The sequence below is a fragment of the Helianthus annuus genome, chromosome 12 (genome assembly GCF_002127325.2).
Source record: "Helianthus annuus cultivar XRQ/B chromosome 12, HanXRQr2.0-SUNRISE, whole genome shotgun sequence".
Taxonomy (NCBI): Eukaryota; Viridiplantae; Streptophyta; class Magnoliopsida; order Asterales; family Asteraceae; genus Helianthus; species Helianthus annuus.
In genome coordinates, this window is record NC_035444.2 from 41,048,525 (window position 1) to 41,076,331 (window position 27,807).

The 27,807-nt window shown below is 35.6% G+C and overlaps 1 protein-coding gene across 1 annotated transcript; it reads right to left on the reverse strand.

Moving 5' to 3' along the window:
• On the reverse strand, positions 1–27,807 carry LOC110869104 (ubiquitin carboxyl-terminal hydrolase 12-like). The gene is made up of 22 exons (XM_035980950.1): positions 27,639–27,807; positions 27,280–27,331; positions 27,059–27,194; positions 26,829–26,977; positions 26,478–26,743; positions 26,178–26,396; positions 25,975–26,083; positions 25,784–25,899; positions 25,597–25,695; positions 23,801–23,910; positions 23,425–23,499; positions 15,868–15,943; positions 15,630–15,776; positions 15,496–15,546; positions 15,290–15,409; positions 15,091–15,213; positions 13,645–13,722; positions 13,436–13,524; positions 994–1,102; positions 844–912; positions 643–753; positions 1–528 (listed from the first exon to the last, which is right to left on the reverse strand). The coding sequence occupies exons 1-22, from the start codon at positions 27,648–27,650 to the stop codon at positions 493–495; spliced, it is 2,352 nt and encodes a 783-aa protein (XP_035836843.1). The 5' UTR covers positions 27,651–27,807; the 3' UTR covers positions 1–492.

The window sequence follows — 27,807 nt, forward strand, 5'->3', positions numbered from 1 at the left end:
TTTAAATCACAAATAATGAGAGATTTGTTTTCATCATGAATACTTTAAGTTGAATGATTGAACATACAATAATTCACGTATGCATGAATACAAACTCCCCCTCAGCCTTAGATCACTCAGTTTGCCCGTACAAAATAAACCACTGTGGAATCTATGCTGATGTCACCTAGACAATGACATCTAACAACTATAACAACCTCTAACATCTGCTATCACTAAACACTGTTACATTTGAAACACTGATTACAACATCTGATGATTCAATCCTCTGATGAGCTCTATCCTCTGTTGAAGCCTCAAAAGACCTTCTCCAGCAGACTTTGTCTTCTTCAATCAAAGGGTGATCAGACCTTTGCTTCCAGCAGACCTTAGTCTTCACCCGGTTCGCAGACCATGTGATCCAGTAGTCTTTAGCTTGTAGCAGACCTTAGGAAGCAGCAGTTATGCCTTTGCCATTGCGAGGAGAATGAATCCAAACATTATTATTCTGGCTCAGTTGATTGTAGACTTATTTTGGCTTTCAATCATCTGTTCTTCGGGCGGGATCCACATGAGCCAACAAGGAAAAGTGAACAAATAATAATAATAAAGGAAAAGGTACAAAAAATGCTATTAAATCAGAATAAACATGTTGCAAATTACCTGGCGATTATGAACATATTCCAGAAATGAAACAACATCAGGATAACGCATCGTATTGGTATTTTTAATATGAACCACTTTCTGAAAGCAAATAATGTCCCCATCTTCAAGCTATAAAGACATACAAACCAGAAAATTATTACAAAAAGATAATTAAATAAACAAAGAACTAAAACCACAAAGAAAGAATTGCATGAATACCTTGCTTCCTTCAAAACTAAGCCTCTTGTCAATGTGTACACACTTAACATTGGGTTCAAATTGCAGTTCCTGTATGTAAGGATGATCAAGGTACGTAACAGCTTACAAATATAACAGAAGCAGATAGCAAACAAAATATAAAATACCGACCTCAAATAGTTCAATTTCTTCACCCTGTCCATAACCAGCCAGTTTTTTAAGCTTTGAAAGTATGTCAACTGGTTTTCCAGTACGCTTAACAAAAAGCTTCCCGACATACCTGTATGTATGTAAAAACCATAAGAAATGCTGATTCCATGCTGTATATATTGGTTAATTCTTTAATGAACGGACTCGGTATGGAACAAAACAAGTGGGTCGAAGATCTTTAAGATAAATATAAGTTTTATTTGTCTAATTGAGTCATAGATAAACATAGTTTCTCTTTGAATTTTATTGGATTTTCCAATTATTGTTAAAAGTCGTAGTTGGAGTCTGAATAAGAACTTGGGAAGGAATCCAACGAAAGTTGCCTATATAAGCATCTAGTCATGATGTAAAGGATTTTTGAGGGAGTTTTTCTGATTAGACTGGAAGGTATGGAGGAGGCAAGTCCTCCAAGGATGGGCCGTCACGTCATCGCCACGTAGGAGTGGCTTGGAGGGGATGGACCTAGGGGGTGGAGGATGAACCCCTTTGTGTATATATATGTATGTATGTATAGGTATATGTGAGAGAAGAAAAGAGAAGGAGGCCCGGCAACTTCGGTTGTGGGCTGCTGGTGAGGACGGGACGGCAGGGAGGGGGGCGGTGTGGGGGGCCGGCGCCGGTCCTAGCCGGGCCCCAACCGGCCCCCATACCTTCTAGTCTTAATGAAAAAGAATCCGGGTGTGTTATTCCTCAGAAATTGGGACTACAATGGTCAGGCAGGCAAGCGATAGTACAAAGTACAAACTATTGGGATATATGTGATAATGATTTAATAATTAGTTGTTACTATCATCTCCTAGTTAATTGATTAGATAGTTATCAGGTTTGGATGTCTTTAGGATAACATGTGACAATCCTAGTTATAGTCTAACGCATTAGGTTAGCTATATATACCGCGTATTGGGTAGGGATTTGCAGAGACGTCTCTAAGAATTCACTTACCCTGTTCGAGATTGAAAAATGTGTCCTTCTATTATGTTTTGTTATTATTTAAAAAAGATCAAATCAGTATTGGGCTTAATAAACTTAATTCTAAGTGGGCTAAATTCTAAACCATAAAAAATAATTTGTAAATGGGCATATATATTGAAAGTGTTTTTTTTTTTTACTATTTAAAAAAAATAACATACACGTATCGGATTTTTTTTAAATCGCATGCCCCTCGAAATCGTGGGCCTTGTGCGGAGGTCCTCCCCGCACACTATCAAAGCCTCCCATCGGATTTGCAAGAATCAAGTTTTTGTGTGGTTTTCTTGATCTAATAATATTGTGGGAGTTAGCCATAATATTTTGTTTGTTTGATTATCCATTGAGACTTGAATTGGTATCAGAGCCAAGTTCAATCATCAATATCAAACGCGTACATGGGTTCTTAATCGGCAGCTAAGGAGTGTAACGGGTTGGTGATCAAGAAAGTCGAGATTGGTGGTACTGGTACATCGGAGCAGCGGCATGGTACTGTTATGGTGGTGTGCAACGAGTAGGCTGTTCGTGACACGAGTTTACGAACCGGCAATGGTTGTGGTTCCGCGAGAGATTCGTGACCGGAAGATAACGGTGACGTGGTACTGTTAAGATGGCGTGAAACGAGTAGGTTGTTCGTGCAATGAGTTTACGAACCGGCAACGGTTGTGATTCCACGAGAGATTCGTGACCGGAAGATAGCGGCAACATTCTTTATTTACATGTGCCAACGATCCAAAGAACAAGAGTATTCTTTAATTTGACTGGGTGGAGGACATTTTCCGATGCATGATTTGCAAGATTCTATGCTAAAGAGAGAAAAGGAATTTATTTTCTTCTAGCAGGCGATATAATATATGTGGAAAGGATTTTTTGTTTCTTCAATCAATACAATATTAGAAAAACAAAACGGAATTTGTTTTTCTAGCTAGCAAGAGAAAGAAACTAAAAAGTCAACAAAGGTTTTATGTTTTTGTTTTCTTTGTGTACTACTTTCAAAAAAAAAAAAAAAAAAAAAGGAAAAAAAAAAACAAAGAAACAAATTCTTTTGACTTTGACTTTTAAGTTTGATCAAGGTTTAAGTCAATGATGAGCCTAATTCTATGAGTATGTGTTTGATCGCGGTTTGAATCGAAGATGAGTCTAAATTATGTGGGGACGTGTAATGATCTAAGAAAGCGATTGTTTGCTCAAGATCGCATCCGAGTTAATGGTATTGTCGGTTCTTATGACCAAAGGATGAGTCGCGGACAAATGACTAGTCATGTACATGATCGTAAGAATGTTCGAGCTAGGAAGGATCCGAAAAACATAGCTAGAGATCAAGAGGAGTTCCATGGGAGTCAAGACAAAGATGATGTCAGACTCGAGTTCGAAATTCCAGGGGTGATTGTTGGGAATTTCGAGTTATGTAACCGACTTGGTGTGTAAGGCTTAAGAACGGTTTTTAGGAGTGGATAATTATAGATTATTAAACGTGATAATGATTTAATAATTGGTTGTAATTATGATGTCCTAGTTAATTGATTAGATAATTATCTAGTGTCCTAAACAAGTTAAGTTTGGATGTCTTTAGGATAATTATGTGACAATCCTAGTTATAGTCTAACGCATTTGGTTAGGGATTTGTAAGAATCAAGTTTTTGTTGTGGTTTTGTTGATCTAATAATAATGTGGGAATTAGCCATAATATTTTGTTCGTTTGAATATCCATTGGGACTTGACAAACAATCTAACACATGGGCGAAGTTGAACGGAAAGACAAGCGATTAGATAACTAATGATATTCTCGTCACAAAGAGCAGCTACTAAGAGGCTGCTTGTTGGCTTCTCTTCTTTATAAATCCCGCTAGGAAGAAAGACTTTGTTCATTTAGGTAGGATGGCTATCCGTGAAATGAAATGAAAGGGAAGTAGAATGAGTTTTTTCTGAGTAGTAGTTTTTCTTTACTTCTATTGGATTGGATTTTCCAGTGGAGAGGGTAAAAGAAACCAACAACAACCGGCTCGTATGCCAAAAGATATTCTTCTTCAGATTTCCTGATTCAAGAATGCTCGAGAAATATGAGCATCTTTGAAGGCACGTCATGTTGAGGCGGAGCAAATCTAGAAGGCTTGGCTCCTGACATTGAAGAGCGAATTTAAAAAAAAAAAAAACTCAAGATGAAGGAAGATGAGAGAAACCTTGATAAATAGTGATACTGTCTCAACGATTATAGTTATGTATTTGATGAAGAAACCTTGGTCATAAAGTTATTGGACTCGGTTTAGTACTTTAACTTGTGGGTACTATGAAACAGAGAAATGATCATGATAACATTGAGTTTGAAGACGCGTTTGGAAGACTCAAGGCATTTGAGGAATGTCTACATCGAAGAGAAGGCACGCCAGATACACAAGGTAAACTATTCCTTAATAGAATAGAAATCAGTTACAAAGGCAAGCGATATGATCAGAATGAACAGAGGGGCAATCAAGAGTGTACGAGGGTTCTAAAATTACCGTGATCGTTTTCATGGTCGTGGCAGGGGGTTTGGACATGGTTATGATCGAGGAAGAAGAACCAAAATAACTCACACAATAATACTTACAATCTAGGGTGGAGGAATCACCCTAACTCAGAGATGGCAAAAATAACCCGAGTTTGACGGGTATATCCGAAACCCGAATATGGGATGGGTACACCCAAAGCCTGATAGGTATGAGACCGAATATGAGATTTATTTTTAAAATCTTCACGGGTATGGGACAGGTATGGGATTAGGTGATACCCAACCCGATTACCCGAAAACACATACACGTTTACCCGAATGATTTATTTATATTTTTATTTCCCCTTAGCCCCTATCTATTAGTGATTTATTTAAGTAGGTTCATTATGTGAAAAAAAATTCTTTTGGAATATGTGTTTATATTTTTATGTTGTGAAGTATATATATAAAACTTTATAAAAATTATAATGTTATTATATATATATGATAAAATTGTATGTATGTAATGTATATTTCAATCTATATATGGTATTTTTATATAAATAAAAGTTGACAATAATTATAATAGTAGAAAAATGTATTTGGAAATACTAATGGGTATACCTGATACCTGACGGGTAATTATCCGACAAAATAGATGAAGGGTATTGGGCCGGGTATAGGACATGCCTACCCTAACTTCAACTAGAAATTAGAAGCTCACAAATCAACTGCCACCTGGATTCCAATCGTGGCTATAACACCGAAGCATGTTTCATAATTTTGTATCAAGTAACAACATTGCTCAACCAGAGAGTAAGCCAGAAGTATCATCAAGATACCCAATGTAATATGAAAGTCAGAGGGCATTAGTTCGGTCAGCTAGCTACATTGCTATAAAAAAAGGCCATAAAAGCTACAAGTAGTGAAGAAGGCAAGACCGCAAGACAAAATATCAAGTGAACGTTGGGATGCCGAAGAAGTCAACAGTTTTGATTTTTTGAAGAACCAAAGTCGACAATGGTATAGCCTATATGGATCCGTACAACCTGTACACAAATGTAACAAAAGCTGGAGAGAGAGAGAGATTAATCGTGAGAAGAAGAAAATTATTCTATCTAATGAGGTGAATAGATTCATTCATCATCCATAGACAACAAAGTCATACATCTTATTTTCTTACCATTCAATCGCTATCCCAAAAGAGTTGGTCCTGGTCGTTTAAGTTTTCCATGCGAGAATGGAGACTTGACGATCAAAGATGCATTAGTTCTACGGGCAGATGTTAGCCTAATACTTTACTTGGTATTTGCTGAACTAGGCCTTGGGTATCAAAAGCCAACTAGGATCAATGTGCACCTAACACGTAAGACAGCGAGACAACACCAAATGAATAATATAAAATATTGAAGAAACACCAAACTAATCTGGTGATTAGTTTGTGGTTTATGCCTCGACAAATAAGGTTAATCTTCTTTCTCTCGTCCAAGCTATGATGTGATGATCCTGCAAAACACTAAACACACTGTTAAGCTCATTACGAGGACGGAAATAGGGGGTTCTCCTGGTAACCACCCTCCGGCGTGAGAATAAGTATATGCTTTGAGGATAAAAGTGTGTGATTAAGAGTGAGAGAGCAAGCGGGCGATGCTTAAACCTGTAGGTGAGGTTCACTATTTATAACCGGGGATGTGTGGGAAGGAGATGGGCTGATGGATCTTGGGCCTGTAGACGACAACAAGGAATATCCGTTTTGTCCCCTCTGCCACGACCGTTGGTGCTTCTAGGCGAGAGGGTAGCTGTCGCACGCTGAATGGATCCACATGTCCTGACCGTTGTCCTTGTTGTCTGGTCTGTCATCAGTGGCTAAGTGGAGATCATGGAGCAGTGGTCAACGCACGCTGATTGGTGCACGTATGCGTCCTTGTGTACCTTTTTGTCTCCTGTACGATTGTTAATCGTGGAGCATGATCGAATACAGCATGTTGGATGCTCATTGGCCACTACTCTGCCACTTGTACCTTTGGTACTTGTCCTAGGATTACCTGCGCTTCTTTCCTCCGCGCGAGCGTCGGGGATATCCCGTGTAGCCGGCGCAAGGTCTAGGAAGTAAGGGTTTTCATCCAAGGAGCCAAGTGACAAATCTGGTCCTGTGTTGGCCCTGACCTCGCGCGCGACCTACGTTGCACCTGATTAGCCGGCGCGAGGTTGGGAAAGCTACCAACTTAGTCTGATAAAAATATGGTCCCGCGCGTGACTTGATTGGTCGGCGCATGATTTAGGACCCTACCCCTTCAAGTCCCCCAGTCTAGTGCTGCTTCAATGCGCGAGGCAAGTGGTTGGAGCTCTGGAATAGAAAAATTAAGAAGTTAGGCCTGAGCTTGTTCAAGCTTTTAGAAAGCAAAGCTAGAAGAGCTGGCGCGCGTGTAATAGGTGTCATCCAAGAAGGTGACCCTAATTGGATTACACTGACTTGGCGTAGCAAGACAGATGGGTTCTTGAGGACCTCGATTCGAACACCCTTAGCAAGATGTTGAAAAGCCGTTGAAGCCACCTTGCTGAGCACGTCGGCTGGCTTGTTTTCAATACGGTTGATGTGAACAACCTTGAAAGATTGGAACTGCTAAATTAATTCTTTTACTTGCTCAACATAGAGCTCCATGACTTCACCTTTCGCATCATATAACCCGTTAATTTGGCCAGCGACTAGTAGGGAGTCTACATGCGCTTGTAAGTGCTTTGCGCGCATCTTGATGGCCAATCGCAGACCTGCCAAGAACGCTTCATACTCGGCCTTATTGTTGGTATTCTTGAAATCCAACCTGATGGCATATGTGAACTCGTGCTTTTTAAGGCTGACCAACCGTAGCCCTGCTCCCGCGCCATCCTCATTTGACGCCCCATCAGTGAACAACAGCCATAGTTCATCTGATGTCCCTTGCGCGGGCTTTTCAACTGCTTCACATTCTTGTATCTTGTCGGCGAGGATTTTCGTGGCAAAATCTACCATGATTTGCCCCTTGATTGCTGGGCGCGGCCGATAAACTATGTTGTGACCCCCAACTCGATTGCCCATTTCGCTAATCTTCCTGAGATCTCGGGCTTCTGAAGAATGTTACCAATGAGGAAATTGGTAAGAACTGTGATTACATGGCCTGCGAAGTACCTGTACAACCTTCTCGATGCGTGCACCAGTGCTAGAACTAACTTCTCCATTATTAAATAGCGTGTTTTCGGATCAGTTAACATTCTGCTCACATAGTAAATCGGAGTTTGTACTCCTTCCCTTTCCACCAATAAAACCAAGCCGACTTCCTTGTCTAAAGCGGAAAAGTACAGGATCAGAGGCTCTTTATCGAGTGGGGCTGTTAAAGTGGGAAGTTGTATAAGACATTCCTTCATTTGCTGGAAAGCAGTCTCGGCTTCTGGTGTCCACTTGAATTCATTCTTTTTCATGGAGTTGCGCAAAGTACTTATGAAAGGAAAGGACTTCGCAGCGTGATTGGACAAAAATCGATTTAGCGCGTCCAGGCGGCCGGCTAGCCGCTGCATCTCCTTGATGTTGCGCATGGATGACATCCTTTCTATTTCTTGTACCTTCTCTAGATTCACCCAGAATCCACCTTTAGTTACCATAAACCCCAAGAACTTGCTTTCTTCCATCCCAATAGAACACTTGCTCGAGTTGAGCTTCATGTTGACACTCAGCAGGGAATTGAAGGTTTTCTCAATGTCTTTCAGTATCTGATCTTCTTCCGGCCTTTTGATTACCAAGCCATCGATATACACCTCGATGTGCTTCCCGATATCGTCTCCAAAGGTTTTGTCTATCAAGCGTTGGTAAGTTGCGCTAGCGTTGCTGAGCCCGAAAGGCATCTTGATGTAGCAAAAGATACCTATCTCCATGCGAAAGTCAGTTTTATCTTCGTCTTCAAGGGCCATTTGGACTTGGTGGTAGCCCTTATAACAATCCAAGAAGCATTTCAAGAGGAATGGTATAAGATAGTCTATTTTCTTGTCTATTTCTGGAAGAGAATAACAATCTTTTGGGCAAGCTTTGTTGAGGTCTTTATAACCAACACACATGCGCCATCCTTTTGTAGACTTCTCGACCATCACTGGGTTTGCGACTCAGGTTTGGCAACGTACCTTACGCAGGATACTGACTTTTAGCAACTCACAGACTTGTTCATTCATTACTTTGGTCTTCTCAAACCCAAGGCTGCGCTTTCTCTGCACCTTTGGCTCAACCGACAGGAAGGTACTCATACACATGTAAAAAGAACAAAATGTTCCGGTCATTCTTCGATGTCTATTCATAACTGCCGCATGTGTTTTGATTGATGTTTTCATAGAGAAGCCAGCGTTCAAAATTGGAAAAGAAAAGTTACTTTAAACATTCGAGAAAACCTAGAAGAGATAGAGGAAAGAGTGTACGTTATGGTTTAGCAGATATGTTGGTGACCGAAGAATATGATAAAAGAAAAAAAGCTACAAAATATAGAAAGGATGCTGGACGAAGTGATAGGTGAGTGGATTGGGGGAGTAGAAAACCCCACTAAGGTTGGGTGGTGTGGAATAAAGCCCCTAGGGGCTTTATCACGCTACATAAGCCCACGTGTGTGCCACATAAGTGAGGGGCTTTATCATTAAGTTGCATGGTGTGGGATAACACCCCCTTTAAAGACCCTTTAACTATATAAAAAAAGAAAAAAGAAATTAAAAAAATAAAGAGATTTGGTTGGATATGCATGTGGGCCCCCAAGTCTCCCTCCATAGCGCTCATGATCCACTTAACGATACCCCCTCCATAGTGCTCTTCCATGCCGCACCCCTCCCCCCACATAATGCGGATTGACTTGGTCTTTTCAACTGGATTAACTTGGTCTTCTCACAAAATTGATAAAGCTACAATCACCAGGTAGTTTACTACACTTACAAAATGATTTGAGGGGCATCCTATGGAATGTCAGGTTTGTTATTAATTCGTTGTATTGTTTGGCAGGTTTCTATTATCCGGATAAATGATCAGGGTTGATGGACAGAAGAGCGAGTGAGGCAGGGGTGCGATGGTCTTTTTTCTTGAAAAGGTACCAAGAAACCTAAAGGGGTATTCTTTTTATTGTTGTTGGTGCATTTATGGATGTCCATTACTTATTGAATAAGCTAGATAGAGCATGTGTTGAATATTGTATACATATATGAGTTTAGAAAGGTTTCGGAGCGCATGACATGAAACCTGAGCAGGAGTCCTACGCTAGTAGGTGCGCATGAGTCATGTCCTATATAAGTAGTGTAATGTGCTTGGCCTTCATAAGTTTTTGGATTTGAGAGGAGAGAACTTGTGTGTTCTCGCCAGATTGTCAACGATGGATGCTCTTTCGGTATATTTTGGAAGCTAATACAAACGGGCCGATTCAAACGTTATGCTGCCAAAATTTCTACCGAATTAGTATTCTAAATCCAAACTTTCATCTAAACACACCGGATCCTGCACTTTCAATTGGTACCAGAGCTACGGTACCCGATTCAATCAATCTAACAGTTAATAGAATAAACTACGCTCATGATTTATGTGTTTTAGACGTAAAAATCAAAATTGAAGATCAATTCTTGGATGAAATTTCAAATTGTATCATTATGTTTAGAATTGATTTTCGCACATGTCTGTGGTGGATTCATCATCAAATTCGAAGAAATGAAGATTCTAGATCGAAAAATGTGCAAACAGCCTCCTGGAGCGCAGGAGTCATGCCCGAGCAAGAGCATAAACGCAAGAGGTCCTACACGCGCAGGAGCCCAAGCAAATGAGTCATCCGCGCGTAGGAGTCCAAGCCTAAGAGTCATCCGTTCACATGACTCATACGCTCATGGGGAAACTCTCATACCTACGCAGGTTTAAAAAAATTGGTGATTGAAATTTTTTTCGAGTGTTCACAAAATTTTGGTGATTGAAAATTTTTTGCTCCTGTTGACTAGACGAGTGTCCAGAAAAAAATTGGTGATTGAAAAGATTTTCAAGATTTTAACGTCAAATATGGGTAATACGAGTATACGGTAAAGGATTCAGAGAATTGCTAAAAATGATGAAATCACAGAGTGTTAAAGTTAGTGGGGTAGTCATGGTGACCTATTCTTAACTATTATCAATTGGTGAAGTGACTATGAATGGGCCAAAACGTAAAATTCTACATTGATGAAAAATTGACTTTTGTGGAGCAAAATGTCAAATATTCCACAAAATTGAGTTTTCATAGATAAGAGAGATCAGAATTTGACAAAATGGAGGGGGGGGGGGGAATTCTTGGAAATTCAGAGGTGATATTAAAGTGGTCAGAATTTGCAAAGATGAGGGGTAATAAAATTTCAAATGTCATATATTAAAATTCCGACATTTTTGAAATTTTAGACAGAGATGCAACGGAATTCGGGTGGTTCTGACTCAAATTGACTAGTGATGCATAGTATCTCGTATTCTTCAATTTGGAAACAAATTGAGGTCTCAGTCTTCATCAAGCTGTTTGTACAACATATCTTGAATTTCGGATTCTTTAGTTCGTGATCATATTGAAGTCTCATCTTCGTATAAGCTGGTATATAGGAGATATCTGTGGTCATTGTGAGCCGTCAGATTTCACATAGCTTTCAAGATATTAGATACATGAGAGCTCTACTACATTTTTAATCTCCAAGCAAATGAGTTATTTTCTAGACGAACCGCTAGGGAGTAATGATGGTTAATTCTAGATATTTGCTATTGTGACTAAAGAAGAAGAATATATATTGGGTTTTCAGACAAACGAGTCATGTTCTACAGAGTAATGATGTCTAAAGATTGCGTTGCACCAGAACTAACGAAGAAGACTACAAAATTGATGTTTGAATAACGTTTATCTAATACTTTGAAGATCACAGTGTGTTACTATATGATTTGTGAACCGATGAAGCTTTGCTGATTGTGGAGATTACCATTTACACTAGTCAATCATTCAAGTTGGAGAAGTATAAAGTTGATTACGAAAAAAGGGATTTCAAGATTTTCATGGGTTTTCACTAATTTGAAGTTTACTAGTTTGGTATTCAAAGAGTTTATCAATTGTCGGTTAGGTTTTTGAAGACCAAGGTATTGAGCAAAGACGTATATCAAAAACTGAACGCAGATATGGTTAACGTTGAAATGGAGAAGCTACATTGATTAGATTCAAATTGGTTAATATTCGTGAAGATTGCAGTTTAGCAAATCAGAGGATTGGATCAGAAACCGTGCAACTAAAGACCTGAAGTGTCATTTCAGGGGAAATACATTGGATCAAATGCAAGTCCGAATCATCAATCAAGGGGGAATTTATTGAAGTTATTCACAACACTAGATTAAAGTTGTAGGGGAATTGTTGGTGCACTTATGTGTGTTCGTTATTTGTCGAATAAGTTAGATAGAGCGTGTGTTGAATATTGTATAGATATATGTGTTTAGAAAGGTTTTGGAGCGCATGACATGACATATGACTCCTACTCACGTAGGAGTCCTACGCTAGTAGGTGCGCAGCAGTCATGTCCTATATAAGTAGTTTATGCGCTTGGCCTTCATAAGTTTTAGGATTTGAGAGGAGAGAACTTTTGTGTTCTCTCCAGATTGTTAATGATGTATGCTTTTTCGGTATATTTTGGAAGCTAATACAAATGGGCCGATATAAACGTTATGCGGCCGAAATTTCTACCAAATTAGTATTCTATATCAAAATTTCCCATCTAAACACACCGGATCCTACACTTTCAGTTGTTGGGTTAAACCTTTGCCTAGCATGTTGGGTCGATTAAGCTAGTTGATTTGCGTTGAAAGATTAGCTGATTGGATCATGTAACAGGATGCTATTTCGGTTAATTTCACTTGTTTCAAGCTCAGGTGTTGTTGGACTGTTTTGTTCTAGTTTTGAGTTTGTGAAATTTCAAGTTCGGATTTTGATTGTTTATTAGGAACCAGTTTTGTGAAATTTCACCATTCTAGTGGAGATTTGTCTACAAGAGATCATCTTATAACGATTGTTTTATAAATATCAAGTTTGTAGGAGTAGAACGGTTTGATTTACAGTGTTTAATAGAACAACCATCAAGTTCAGACACGTGTCATTGTTATGGTTGAAGACGGGATAGTTACGATCGAAAGGTTAACCTTTTTGGATTTCTGTTGGTTGATTTTTCAAAAGAACATAGATGTGGTAATGACGAGGGATAAAACCTTGATGAATTGGAACCAGCGGGTAATATATGAGGATTCACCTATGCTCAACATAGATGAAAAATTGGATGCTTAGTCGCACGTAAAATTCTTGTGTTATTTATAGTTTATATTTTGTTAGCTGCGTGTTCTTCGTGTGTGCATTTTTTGTTTATGTTTTACCCGCGCCACTTGAAACCTAACAATTTCTTTATTAGACTCATAATAAATATAGTTTGTATTTGAATTTTAAATTTGATTTTCCAATGATTTTTAGAGTTGTAGTTAGAATCTAAATAGGAAGCAGCCTTTGTCTTAATTGTTGAGTGTTATGTGCCTTATGTCCAAGGCTTGATGCAAAACTACTATCGAGCCGGGGGTTTCACTGGAAGCAGCCTCTCTATTCCTATGGGGTAGAGGTAAGGCTGTCTACATCTTACCCTCCTCAGACCCTACCTTAGCTTTGCTATTGGTGGGATTTACTGAGTATGATGATGATGATGATGAGTTAGAATCTAAATAGGAATTTTGTTAGGATGCCAAGGTTGCATGTATAAACATCTAGTCATGATGTAAAGGTTATGTTAAAGAGTTTTCCTTGTTAGTGATAAAGAGTCTAGAGATAGTCATTCCTTAATAATTGTTTGTTCATGTGCTTAGGTGTATGATGATGTAAGAGTAAATGATAATATGATCCTCTATATGTGTGTATATATGATTCTTTATGTGTTCGTATATATAAAGAGAGTAGATACCGAAGCTCTTCTTTTAATGGATCATAATGTTTGAAGAAAAGCATAATCTCATCTTTAGTCCTCTCACACGGAGAAATTGGTTGCAAGTCCTACATTGATCACCCAGGTATCCAATTTTACAATAAAGATTTGTGTGTGTTACTATATAAAAAGAAAATTGAATGACTATAAAAAAAGTTAGAAACTAGAAGTTATCAGTGAGATCTTACCTCTTTATCTTCTACTTCCAAAAACAGATGAAGCTCAGCATTGTCATCCTTAGTAATATAGTTTCTTAGATATCCGACCTAATCAACAACAAATTAGACAACTAATACAAAATAGTAATGAAATAGCAAAACCCCAGATTATTCTATTCCTAAAGTAAAGTAACGCAAAACTTGCAGAAAAGTTTTAATGCAAATTAATTGCCCAATAGTAAATAGTAATGATTGCAAGATCGTAATGTCAATTTTTAATATGATAAGGGTAACCATCTATTTTAACCTTTCTTGTGTTTTGGTGGTTCTGGATAGTAGTGGTCACTACCATTGCAATGGCTCTAAATATTTATTCTTAGATTTATATAAAAATCAATCAATGATGTCCACTCTGAATTTTTTGCAGGATTAGGTGGTTTGAACAAGGAAAGAGTGCTTCTAGGTGGGCAAGGATTAACAAATCACTAATGGGTATGTCATTGTTTTAAACAGTGACTTATACGATAATTTCCTTCAAACCTGCAGCCCTCCTGCGCACATTTTCTTTGTCCCCTGAAGGTCGCTATTTGAAAGTGCCATGTTCTTGAAGTTCGTTGTTTCATTGTACCACATTAAAAAAGTCGTTGTTTGGAATCACAAATTCAAGAAAGTCACTGACTGAAAGTACAATTTTCATGAAGTCGCTGTTTGGAATTACAACATCATAGAAAGTCGCTGATTGGAAGTAACATGTTAATAAAGTCACTGTTTCAAAACTAGAACCGACTATTCAAAAAAAAATTAAAGTGACTGCTGCCTTTTCTTGTTTTTTAGCCCACCCATCTTTCAAGTTTTACTTTGTTCACGTGCTTCTTCTGCAGAGAATAGTGTATGCAATGTATATAATATTAAGTAGGCTAGTTGTGTGAAAATGAAACATTAAGTAGGCTACCTTTTTACTATAAGTAGCTGAATGTATAGATTTCAAACAGTGACCTTCTATGAACATCTTATATTGAAACAACAACTTTCTGGAACATCTTTAATTGAAATGGCTACTTTCCAGAATGTATAGATTTCAAACAGCGACTTTCAAGAAAGTCTTACGTTGAAACGACTTTCTTTACTTCTTTGTTCAATACAACGACTTTCTGTGGACAAAGAGAATGTTGGCAGGAGACCTGACATTTTGCAGGAAATGAGAGTGAAAGTCGCTGTTTTAAACAGCGACATACCTATTAACACTTCAATAATTAAAGACCACCTAGAAGCACTCTTTCCTTGTTCAAACCACCTAATCGTGCAAAAAATTTTGTCCATTGTAGGGTCATATAACAGGATTCATTGATTCGATGATTGTTTGATCAACTTGATATACATTTTTTTGGAAATATTTAACCTATTTTGTTAAATCATTTAACAACAAATTAACTCTTATTTGAACTAGATTAAAGTAGATCTGAAAAAAGTGCACACATGTTGAGCTTTTTCCTGAGGTGTCAATTGACGATGAGGGCGATAAGTGTGATTTTTGCGTTTTGCCCACATCCAAAGTCGTTGACAGTGCACTGCTACTTTAAATATTTTAGCAACTGTCTCCTGCAAAAATTTCAGATATTTCAGTCAACTTCCTTTTACTATTTTAAATACATATGATAATAACCAAAGATTATACCTGGATAAGAGCAAAAGAGTCTTGTTTTCGGATACGGAAACAACAAACTTTACCATGATCCACTAGATCAAAATATATATGTTTTCCAATTTGTTTATGAAGATCCTCCTCACAAGAAACCTACTTTCGTCAATAGTATAAGGAAACTAATATTTTTATGAATCTCAAATGGTAATTCGAAGGATAGTAACAATGGAAGCTTAAACCTTTATAATTGTATATAAATGTGCCTCTTTGGGTTCTTTCTTTAATGTTATCTGCAATGTAAAAGTGCATAATGTGATTTTCAAGTATGGTAACAAAAATTCCAAAAACACAATTAATTAATTAAACATCTTACTCTAAGGTGCTCTGCTATATCCTTCTCCTCCACATTGCAGATAATATTACCCTTCTCACTTTCTCGTATATATACAAGCATGTATGCATTAGATTGCTTTATATAATTAAATGAAGAATTGTTTAACCCAAGCTTTATTTGCCGTAACTGTTTCACAATAATATAGTATACATAAATCAGATATAAGTTTTAGGTATATCGTATGCTTAAACATCACTTCTATCATCCATAGAATCACCTCATCGCCTCCATATTGTTCATCCAATGCTACATTTTGGTGTTCTTGAATTACTCGTTCATCATCAAATTTAAACCTACAAGAAACTAACTTTAGCGAATGCATTAAAAAATGTGCTTGAACATAAAAAAATACATAATGTAAAAGTAATTGAGAAAATATATTTAAATGATGTAATTAGAACGGAGGGGAACCCTTGAATAAACCCTACTGAACATAGAACTCCAGAGAAAACTTATCTTTTTTCCAACAGATAAATACAAATAAACCTAAAAATAGAATATTAAATAACTTTATTCAACATACATACATATACATATACATATACATACACATACATAAACATATATATAGGGTTCGGATTTAGGGAAACCGGTGAAAAGTGTGAGAACAGTGAGAACGCTTATGGATCGTCAGATCAAAACAATCTATGGACAAAATTGGCGCGGTGGCGTTTTCGTAAATAACAACAATTTTATTACTTGGAACGTGCTTCATTAAGGATAAAAAGGGTAAACATCATTTCTCCCATAAAAATCCATTAAATATAAAACGCCATTAAAGATAAAACGCCATTAAAGATGGGACGTTTTACAGACTTAACATATAAAACTGAGCAAAAAAGGAAATATAAACAGTAATTGAAACGACAGATATTTTATTAATTGCGCTTATTAATAATATCCCGCCTAAACTACGAGCCAAAGATATCCTATAATCAGAAACGCCACAACACCTTCCATTGATTAAACCAAAAAACAAACACCATGGTTCCTAAATACCACTCACTGTAAAACGCCAAAAAGGTTAAAAAATTAAAGATGGCAAACATCGTTTCTGGGATGTTCAGTATTGTTCTGCGTGAAGTTTCACTGAATGGATTGTTAGCTGAGGGCGGTAACTTAATAAGATTTTACTGCATGAGATGGACAAAACTTCAAGAAAAAGAGACTGATGACAGTCATATGCCATTTTGTCTTCTTTGTTCTTGAAGAAGGCTTGGATGAGAAGAAGAAACCGATGGCACTAAAAAGGGGATGAAGATAAAGATCAAGACCAAGCAAAAAACCCACTCACACGCCATCGATCTATGTCTCCAACATCCACAAAAAGCCATTTCAACCACAAACAAACAATAAATCGCACTAAAGCCAAAACGACATATATTTGTGACAGTTCTTTTAGTTTCAAAGAAGAAAGAGACTGATGACAATAAAGATTTGGAGAGAAATTCGATTAGGATTTTTAATTTACTTTTTTCGCTTGTATTTTTTTTTCTGTGATTTGTTATCTAATTTTCCACTAAATAAATACTTTATTTCTAAAAAAAAAAGCTTGTAAAACGCCAAGATGCCACAAACGCCAAACTCTACAACTATAGTAAAATTTGTGGCATCTTGGGGTTTTACAAGCATTTTTTTAGAACAAATGTATAAAACAATGTGCAAGAGAACAAAACAATGTGCCATCTTTGTCTGAAAGATGGGACGTGTTACAGCCTTAACAGATTAACAGATGAAGCTGAACAAACAATAACTACAAACAGTAAACTGAAATGATGAAAACTTTATTACTAACATTATAATTAAAACCCACTACATGGGTACTTGAATTTATTTATCTTTTCAAAGACGCCATAATTACATGTCACGTTAGGACTGCATCCTACATGATGACAAAAAAAAAGGTCATTATTTAAGTAGAAAAGGTAAACAAACCTTAACACTTCAGGTATTCTCTAACACGTCACACCTTGTCTAAAACGCCATCAAACTTAAAAAAATGGCTCAAGTTATTACATGGAGGTTTGATAGGTCGGAGAGACGTTTCGTCCTATAGTTCTCTGACATGAGAAGGGTGAAGGTCAAGACAATCAAGTCCATACTTAGTATGGATGAATCCGTTCAGAGGGATATTCTTGCCCTTGGGGTTCCAATGGCCGACGATTGTGAAAGGACTCAAAAGGTAATAAGAAGAATGAAGAGAAAATTTCCAGCAGATGATTTTATTGACCATACTGGTCTATTAACAGTTATCAAGTGGGGTTTGGATGAACAAGCAAGAACGGTTAAAATGACTTATCGACACGGGGTGAAATATTCATTGCCGATGGACGATATGCTGAAGACAGAGAGACTACATCTTCTTGAACAACTCTGTGATTTAGCACCTTCGAACGATACAAGATCCAGGGTTGTCATGATATTTAAGTATAGGCTGCAGCAAAGATGAGATGAGATGATGGCGTTATACGCCAATGCAAAATATGATGATGATGATGATGAATCTGAAGAAAGTGATGAAAAAAGCGATGGGTACATATTTGATGTAATACCATACACAGAAGACTATTAGTTTGTTTTGATTTCGTCTTATTGAAATCTTTTGAAATATTAATGAATTATAATATAATGAATTATTAAGAACGCCATGAACGCCAAAAATTTTACCTTATAAGATATATGGGATTAATTCAACTGGTAAAATAAAATCTATAAGAATGCCAAAAAAATGTAAACTTTGAATTATTAAAGGTATATAATGATTTTGGCAACACCATAGACGCCAACATGTTAATGAATTTGGGAACGCCATAAACGCCAAACTGTTATCTATGTGACACAAAAACGATTAATTAAACGAGACAGATCTAAAAAAGACCAGTAAAATGCCAGGTATTATTGAATCTATTAAACGCCAAAAAAATCTTAGACGCCAAAAATGAAGTAGTGTGCGAATTGGAAAAAGGGAAGATAAAAGGACAAAAAAGCCCCCCTGTCATGATTATATCGCGCGCCACGTGTTCGACTAGGATCCGTTCTCAAACTTTAGGTCGTTTTCTCCTGATCCTGTTTCCCTCTCTCTCTCTCTCTCTCTCTCTCTCTATATATATATATATATATATATATAGGGAGGGGCTCATGCGAGAACCACCCTTATTGTGAGAACCTTGAGAACCAATGTGAACACAACCTAAAATAGCTAAAAAAACCTAAAATATTAAAAAAAAATTTATAAAAATTTTTTGGCTTCGAAAAGTAGCGATTTTTTTATAAAAAATATTAAAAAAATTCAAAAAAAAAATTTTGTGTGATTTTTAGCTATTTTTAGACATTTTTGGTGTGTTCACATTGGTTCTCGCGGTTCTCACAATAAGAGGTGGTTCTCGCATGATCTTCTCTCTCTCTCTCTCTATATATATATATAGTTCACGAAGGTAACTTTATTTTTAAAATAATATATAGCTTTTTATTTTTTTATTTAATATATTGTAATAGTTTATTAGGGGATGGTTCAAATGAAAACCACTTTTATTGTGAAAACTCGAAAACTAACTAAAAAAAGCCTAAAAAACACACAAATTTTTTTTTTCAATTTTTTTTTTATAAAAATCGCTAGTTTTTATATATAAAAAAAACTTTTTTCAAAAAAAAAAAAAAAAATTTTGTGTAGTGCACATGTGTAATAATACACATGTGTAGTACACATACACATGTGCAGTATTACACATGTGCACTACACAAAATTTTTTTTTTTTTTTTTGAAATTTTTTTTATATTAAAAAACCTGCGAAATTTTGTTTGCAAAAAAAAAAAAATTAAAAAAAAAAATTTTTGTATGTTTTTTTGGCTTTTTTTAATTAGTTTTCGAGTTTTCACAATAACTAGTGGTTTTCATTTGAATCTTCCCCTAGTTTATTGTTATATTTTCTTTTATTAACGTATTTTTTATTTTTTTCCTTTCCTAAAACAATATATTTCCTTTACCATCTTTTCCATTTTTTTTTCTTTTTTTTAACATATATTAATTTATTAAACAATTTGATACTTCTTTAATAAGTTAAGCTTATAATTTTTTTTAAAAAAAAAACTTTAGTACGTAGTTTTTCGTGATTTTTCTTCTTGACATTCTGTTATAAGTTTTGTTAAAATGGAGTTGTACTCAAAATAAAGTATTTATTTGGTATAATAAAATGGTAAAATGACAAACTCTCCGTTCTAATGGCTTGACTTTCTATAACATTCTTTATTTTCAAATCACGTCTGTTTTACATCATTATTTGCTCGGTTTTACTGCAACGCGCGACGTATTAAAAACTAGTTGAACATAAAAAAAATGAATTGGTGATGAAAACTGGGAAGCGAGTATATTAGCAAAGGGCATTAAACTGATGACTTATTTACTGTAAATTAAAAAATATATATATGCTTGAATTGATGATAAAAATTGGGAGCTAAATAATTTTTTTTTAAGAACGGTGCAATTAACTTATCAATTTCATTTGCTAAAAAATCACCTCCTAATTTTCATCACCAATTGCAATTTTTTTTGTTTAATTGACAGTAAATAGTTTTTGTTTCAGTAAGTTGCAAAGTACAACATGAAACAATGACTCAATGTTAATAAAATGGATTTATCAAAGTCCTGTTAACTGAAACAATGACTCTTTTTAGTCAAATTATTATAATAAAATGGATTTATCAAAGTCCAGTTGACGATTGTTCAAAAAAAAAGACCCAATCTTTGTTGGTTGATTTAAAACTACTAAAAAACACAAATTTTAAAAGAATTTATATAGAGGAAATTTATTGTTTTTTTTAAACATTTGAATATATAAATGGCCTGTTTAATTCGCAACCACTATACACAAAGCATGGAAATTTTTTTGGAGTTAAATACTATTTGTTCATTTACCAAAATGCAACCCACATGTATTTCATGTGATTAGGATTTAACTATAAATTGATTAAAGTTAGTGTGGTGGATTAAAACCGCAATAAAATAGAAATATTGGTACATAAATTGCAAAATATTTGGATTTTAGAAAATATAGCAGTAACCACTAAACCACAGGAACCAAAACCACAATTTACTCTAAAACTAATGATATTTGACCGTGGAAGGGTCTTATTGGCCCAAGATTTCTCCACCCGGCGTTTACTTTGGAACGCCGCAACCCAATTTCGCAACAAAAACGCCCCTGAGGGCAGTGGAAGGGCGTGGTCAGGCGTTTTTTTTTTTGGGAAAAAAAAAATGACAAAACCCCCCACTACGGATGATCTTATATAGCTTCATAAACTTTTTAAACTAAATAGTCTTGTTAACTAATCCCTATATATGAGAAAACTCAATATAAATAAGAAAACCAAAAACATATATGAGAAAACTCAATATAAATAAGAAAACCAAAAACATAATTGAAAGACAAGCTAAGGACTGCAAGAACAAGTCCTTGGGAGTCACATAGACTTTTTATATTACACATGTGTAATATATGGTAACACATGTCTAATGGTGCTTTTTTTCCAAAATTCTTATTCTTTAATATACTACATATATGTATCATACGAAAAATAGAAAACTTGAAAAATAAAATAAAATAAAAAAACGCACTATTACACATGTGTTATACATTTTTGCATGCGACATTTTTTTTTATTTTTTCGCTGGACCAAATGATTTTTTCTTAGATTTTTGAGATTTTTTTTTTTGAGAAGATCTTTTGGAAGACGTAGTTCTAATGGTTGTAACAACTTAAGATGGTTCTCATTTTACCCTTATATATAGGATTCGGTTCAATTAGGAACCACCAGGAGTTATGAGAAACATGAGAACTCCTATTTTCTGCGCGAGTTGGGCCACAATTTTTTGCACAAAAGTAGATGAAAATGTTATACACATCTGTAAAAACAAAAAAAAAAACAAAAATTGTCGATTTAATAGTTACGGTTGATGTAAAATTTATTTACGGTGATGTAAATTTTGTTTAAACTCGATGTAAATGTTTGTATACGACATTTTTTTTTGAAACAAGTGATTTTTTTAAGATTTAAAAAAAAAATTCTTTGAAAAACCTTTCAGAAGGCCTAGTTCTCATCATTTCACATCTTAAGGTGGTTCTCATTTTACAAACATTTCTTTGAAAAACCCTCCCTCCCTCTATATGTATATATATATATATATATATATATAAGATTATTAGAAATCTAAAAACTTAATTCGAGGTTGAGTTGTATAATATATGTAATACAATACAATATATCCAAGTTGGAAAAAACACGTTGCAGATTTCAATGGAAAAATGTTTGTACTCCGTAATAATTATATGTAGGGTTACACATGATATGCACTACATGATATATTACATATATGAAATTCAACTTTTTTTTTTTCCAAAATTTTAATTTTTAAAAAACTGTATTTCATATATGCAATGAAATTTTTTAGGTTTCTCATTATTTTCTTGTGATCCATCCACTAAATACTTATTTTTGTATGTAGATTGATTTATGTATAAAGAAAAGATTACATAATTCAAAAAAGAGTTAATTGCCCGATAGTACTTGTGGTTTGCCATTTTTTCACCTTTAGGCCCCAACTTTTTTAAATAGCATGTCTGCTCCTTGTGGTTTGATCTTTTGTTACTCGGATAGTCCCCACACTGGATGGGTGTTAAGTTATTCAGTTAAGTGTTCGTAAAATTACATAAATGCCCTTAATATGAAAATAAAAATTAAAACAATTAAAGGAAATTATAATTAAATGGGCCCCACATGTATATGAAAAAACAAATTAAATAAATTTCTTAAACCTAACCCTAGCCCCATCGTCTTCCCCATTTTCTAAAACCTGCAACACCATCACCATTCCCCCATCCTCCTTTTCAACTTTCCCCTCTTCCTGTTCCGACACCGTCATATACACCAAAATTCTTAAACCCAACCCTACCCCTCCCTACCCCTTCCCACGTCTTCCACCTTTTCAGAACCTACAAGACTGCCGGAAACCCCACAACCCTTTACTTTTCCACCGGAATCAAGACCGCCTGAATCAAGACCCGTCGGAATCAAGAGCGTCGCTTGGTTTCATCTCGTACCGTCGGAATCAAGGTCGAAGGTTGTGGTGGTGATGTTGTCGTCGGAGGTCATGGTGGTGATATTGTCGTCAGAGGTGGGGGTTAAAGGTGAGGAGTAGTCGGTGATGTTTTGATGATATGGTAGGCGGTGGTTAGTGGTTAGGGGGTTTAGCTGTTTAAGGTTGGTGGTTGCAGGTTTAGCGGTGGTGTTGATCAGGTAGTTGTGTGGCGGCAGTGAAGTTGGTTGGGTTCTTGAGATGTGCGATGGTGGAACCAACAAATAAAGTTTTGCTTTTGCTCTGTAACTATTTGGCATATATTTCAAATTGTAGATGAAGAAGTCAACAAGGCAAGAAATGAAGTGGTGTTTGGTGGCCGGAAAAACAATTTCGCCAGAGAAGATGACTGGCACCGGCGAAAGGTATCGGGGAAGGGAGGGTGTGGTGAGAGTGAGACTCACTATAAATGATTAATTATATTTTCCTTCCAAAAAAAATTATATTTCTTTTAGTTTTTTAATTATTATTTATATCAGTAAGGGTAGTTTAGTCATTTTACTTAGACTTAACTAAGAAAACCAATGGTAGACATGCTATTTAAAAAATTGGGGACTAAAGGTGAAAAAACAAAAAACCACATGGACCATCCAAGCAAATAGAGATCATTAATAGCTATCAAATCAAGCACATAATATTTCTTACCATTGATCAGAAAGCGCAGGCCTGACATAGGCATAATAATGCCCGCCATCTACTCCATCGCTGTGAACCAAAACACTGCGAAAATGTTGTTGAACTTAAAACATTCAGACTTTAATCAAATAAGAGCAAATTTATTCACAAGAATTGATCAACTTCTTATGTCTTACTCTTAACTGTTATTCGTGCATATTCCCATAATTTGAATAATTATCATTTTTTTTAACCGCTAATTTTTCCCCCTTAAATATTTACACCTTCCAATGATTGAACCTTGTTCTCCCCACAAGAATAATAATCGTTTTTAACTGTTTTTAGAGTTTAACATGGCCATTTAGTTACTTTGTTATGCAGTTTTATAAGAGTCATTTCACAATACCTGTAAAGAGTGTAAAGATTGCGAATATTTCTGTTTGCTACGGGTGATAAGTACTTTCCATCCTCTCTATCAAGATCAAGTTGCAGGGGGAATTCATAACGGTCATTTATCTGTTCAATCAATCAAATAACTTTACATAAAAATGTCCAAACAAGAGGTCTGCTTCTTGACAAATTATTTCTAACAATAAGCAAAGTATGTACACAGTACTATATGGTACATCCTTCCATTGACTACCGTACAAAGTTATTGTTGCAAGCGTGAACAAACGTATTCCAAGGTATATCAAACAACAAGTGCCATGTAGAAAATGATGGATAATTCCGGTTGCTACAAAGGTGAGATCGGTTTAAAAGAAAAATAATTGTTTAATTCTTTATATTTTCATGGTTATTAGAAGTTTAATTAGATTAGAATTCTTTAATTATGTTTCTTCTTTTCCAGGTTATTTGTTTAGTATAAATAAGGTGACAGGGCAAGGCTATGTAATTTAATCGATCCTTTTCTTTAATATAAATCCCAAAAGAGCCGTGGTAAGTTTGCATATACGAAAATCATGTGTTGATCCAATTGTTTCACTAACACAAAATAAACTATACTAATCAACCATGTCAAATGTCAAGATCAAATGAACCATGTCATAAGGGTCAAAGCAAGAATTGACTTTTCACTTGATACCATCAAAAACAAATCCAAATTCATCAAACTTGATCATTGTTTAAAATCAATAATAATTCATTCAGTATTTTACCATTTAACAATGAAAACCAAGCTTAGGACATAATTAAAATCAACAAGTTACTAAATAAGGAAGCTTTATATCACAAATACAAGAATAAGTAACCATAACCTAAGTTAAGACATACATATATAATTATAGGGTAGGGATAATGTACATTAATTCAGAAGTATGAGAAGTGTATTATAACACTATATAACACCATATAAACACCTTATAACACACTGTAACACCATATAACACTATGTAACGCTATATAACACTATATAACAATATATAATGTAACACCATATAACACCATATAACACTATGTAACGCTATATAACAAACACTATATAACAATATATAACACTATACATTTATCATTGACATGCTATCAGACAAAATATAGTGTTATATTTGTTATATAGTGTTATACAGTGTTACATAGTATTATATGGTGTTATATGTTGTTACATAGTGTTATACGGTGTTTATATGGTGTTATATAGTGTTATATATAGTGTTATAATACACTTCTCACACTTCTGGATTTAATGTAGAGGATCCTCTATCTATAATTATATACATATTACTAACTATGACACAATATATGAACTTAGGGATTCATGCCGTTGGGAGTCATTACCGAGAATATTACAAGCTTGGTTTATTACTAATAATTACCACCTGAGGAACTCTGTGAGTTTCATAACCCAAACACTATATATTTCTTTACTTAAACTTTTCGGGTTCAATACATGATATAAATCCTTTTAAGTTCAACTATTTTATGGTGTGTGCTTAAATTTACTTTGAATTAGATTAGGATTCCTTAATCAATAATCAAGTTTCTTTTTTCCAAGTTATTTGTTTGGTGTAAATAAGGTGATAGGGCTATCGGCTATGTATTCTGATCGATCGTTTTCTTTAATGTAAACCCCAAAAGAGTCATGGTAAGTCACAACAAATATCATCATGCGTTGATCCAATTGTTTCACTAAGAGAATAAATTATGCTAATGAAGCATGTCAAATGTCAAGAGCTGAACCATGTCATAAGGGTCAAAGTTACTAACCTTCACCGTTGTATCTCGCATGAAATCATAGTCAAAACGTTTTAACTGGAGTTGAAGAACAGGGGGGAAATCAAGAAACCGGATACGCTTTTTTGCATCCTGTGAAGGCCAACATATGATTGAATATGAAAGACTATGATAAAATAACAAAAGGTTTAAATGTATAACTTTGAGAAATTAATCCAACCTGTAAACCATGTGTTTCAGCATAATATCCATTAACACCTTCAAGTCGTTCTACTTCTACATATTTGTCAAATGAAGCATACACGTCTCGACAACCTTTAACGTCAAGCTGAAGGTCTAACAAAAGATAGAGGTGTTGATAAAAACCTATAACTAACATAAAAACAATTTTGTTCTTACAAACATACTTACTATAAAAAGATCTCATGCTTGATGATCTGTAGTCAACATCTATGCATTCAACAAAGTTCACATAGTGTCCTTCAAATAAATGTAGAATTGTACCCTCTACAATAGTACCCTGTGCCAGCATAACCAAAAGAGTACATAACTACATAAGCAGGCAATAATCTAAACCCAACAACATTCATGTTTAATAACAAGAATAACTATACCTTCATTTTGTCATCAAGTTTCTCACAGAAAACCATACTTAGTTCTTGAACTTCATGCTGTATAAAAGATTCATTTTTCTCCCACCCCAAAGACTTAATCAATTCTTTTGTAGCTACACTAGTCTCACTATGCTGTAGCTTATAAAATACACTCTGCAAAGCAAGGGGAACGCTACCCGATGGCCTATCATTCTCAGCGGTCGGAATCTGATATACAGCCTGATTCAAAAGTTAACATGAGTGACTATATTATATTTTTTGTAAGAACTGAATGAAGGGGTATAATGTGAAATCACCGACCTTTCTGAGGTAAGGTAAATGGTATAATGACTGTATCAGTGAATTCATACAGCAACTAGCTCCTTCATTCTTAAGTCCAACATAACCCGTTTTCCTTTTCGGGTTATGTGACGAAAACTCAGAAGTTCTCCTCACTGTCACATCAACTTCAATTACACACGTATCGTTCATAAGATACCCTCTTCCCTCCTCACACAGCTCTTTAAGTTGCATAAACGAAGTAAAACCCCAATCACTGCATCGAGTATTAAACTGATGTTGTGTATCTGCACAGTAAAATGTGGAAATTAGAAGGCTATGAATAAATTATTTCCTTCCTGTCAATGTGCGATAAATAGATAAAAGGCTTACGTTTCCTGACGGTAAAACTAGAATTCATTTGATTAACTACTGCCAAGCTGAACTGAGCATATATGCTCCATCCATATGGCAGTGTCATGGAATCCGCAGCATCAAGGTACAATGATAAGTGTTCACCATTCGGGAATACGACTACCCGCCTACACAAACAGGAGATCATGTAACAAGAAATTAGACCATGTCACACTTTCAAAAATAATAGTAACCGGAAATCAAAATACCATGTACATCCTCTAACAACAAAGGGGTCAGAGGACATCTTTTCGCCAAGAAATGTTGAGAAATTCTTTATAGTCCAAGTGAACCGTGCAGAGGGATGATCATCAACAGCTTGTGCATAAATCGTATCAGCCACAGCTGTAAATCATAAAAATTATTAAAGTTCAAACCAGAATTCGCAAAAGAAACAGATTAATTAATCAAACGAGACTGCAAGAACTACCTTCCATCGGTTGAGGTGATCCTTCTGAGACCAGCATCTCGTAGTCTACACGCTGTAAAATTGAAATCTAGATATATATACATTTGATCCGATAACAACAGATCATAACATTTACAGATTTACTGATCAACCAAAATTCAAAACCCTAGAAATTCCGAAATTCAAAACCCTAAAAATTAAACAATCCACCAAAACAGTAAAACAAAAACGGACGAAACTTAAATCAAATTTAACGTTACAGAGAGATCGATCGAAGGTAAATGTAATGAAAATGGTAATCTACAGCATATGTATATATAATAGACAGCGAGAAGGGTAGTGCGTGTGCATGTGTGTGCATGTATGAACATTACACTCACCGAAGAAGTCATCGTAGAAGAAGGTGGCGGAATCGGATCGGATGAATGTCTGCTGAAAAGGGCAAAGAGCGGCTGGTATGAGCGGCGACAAGTTCGAGATTCTAGAGGAATTAGGAGGCTACAGCGTATCCTACATATACGCGACTCGAAGACTTTTACACCTCACCTA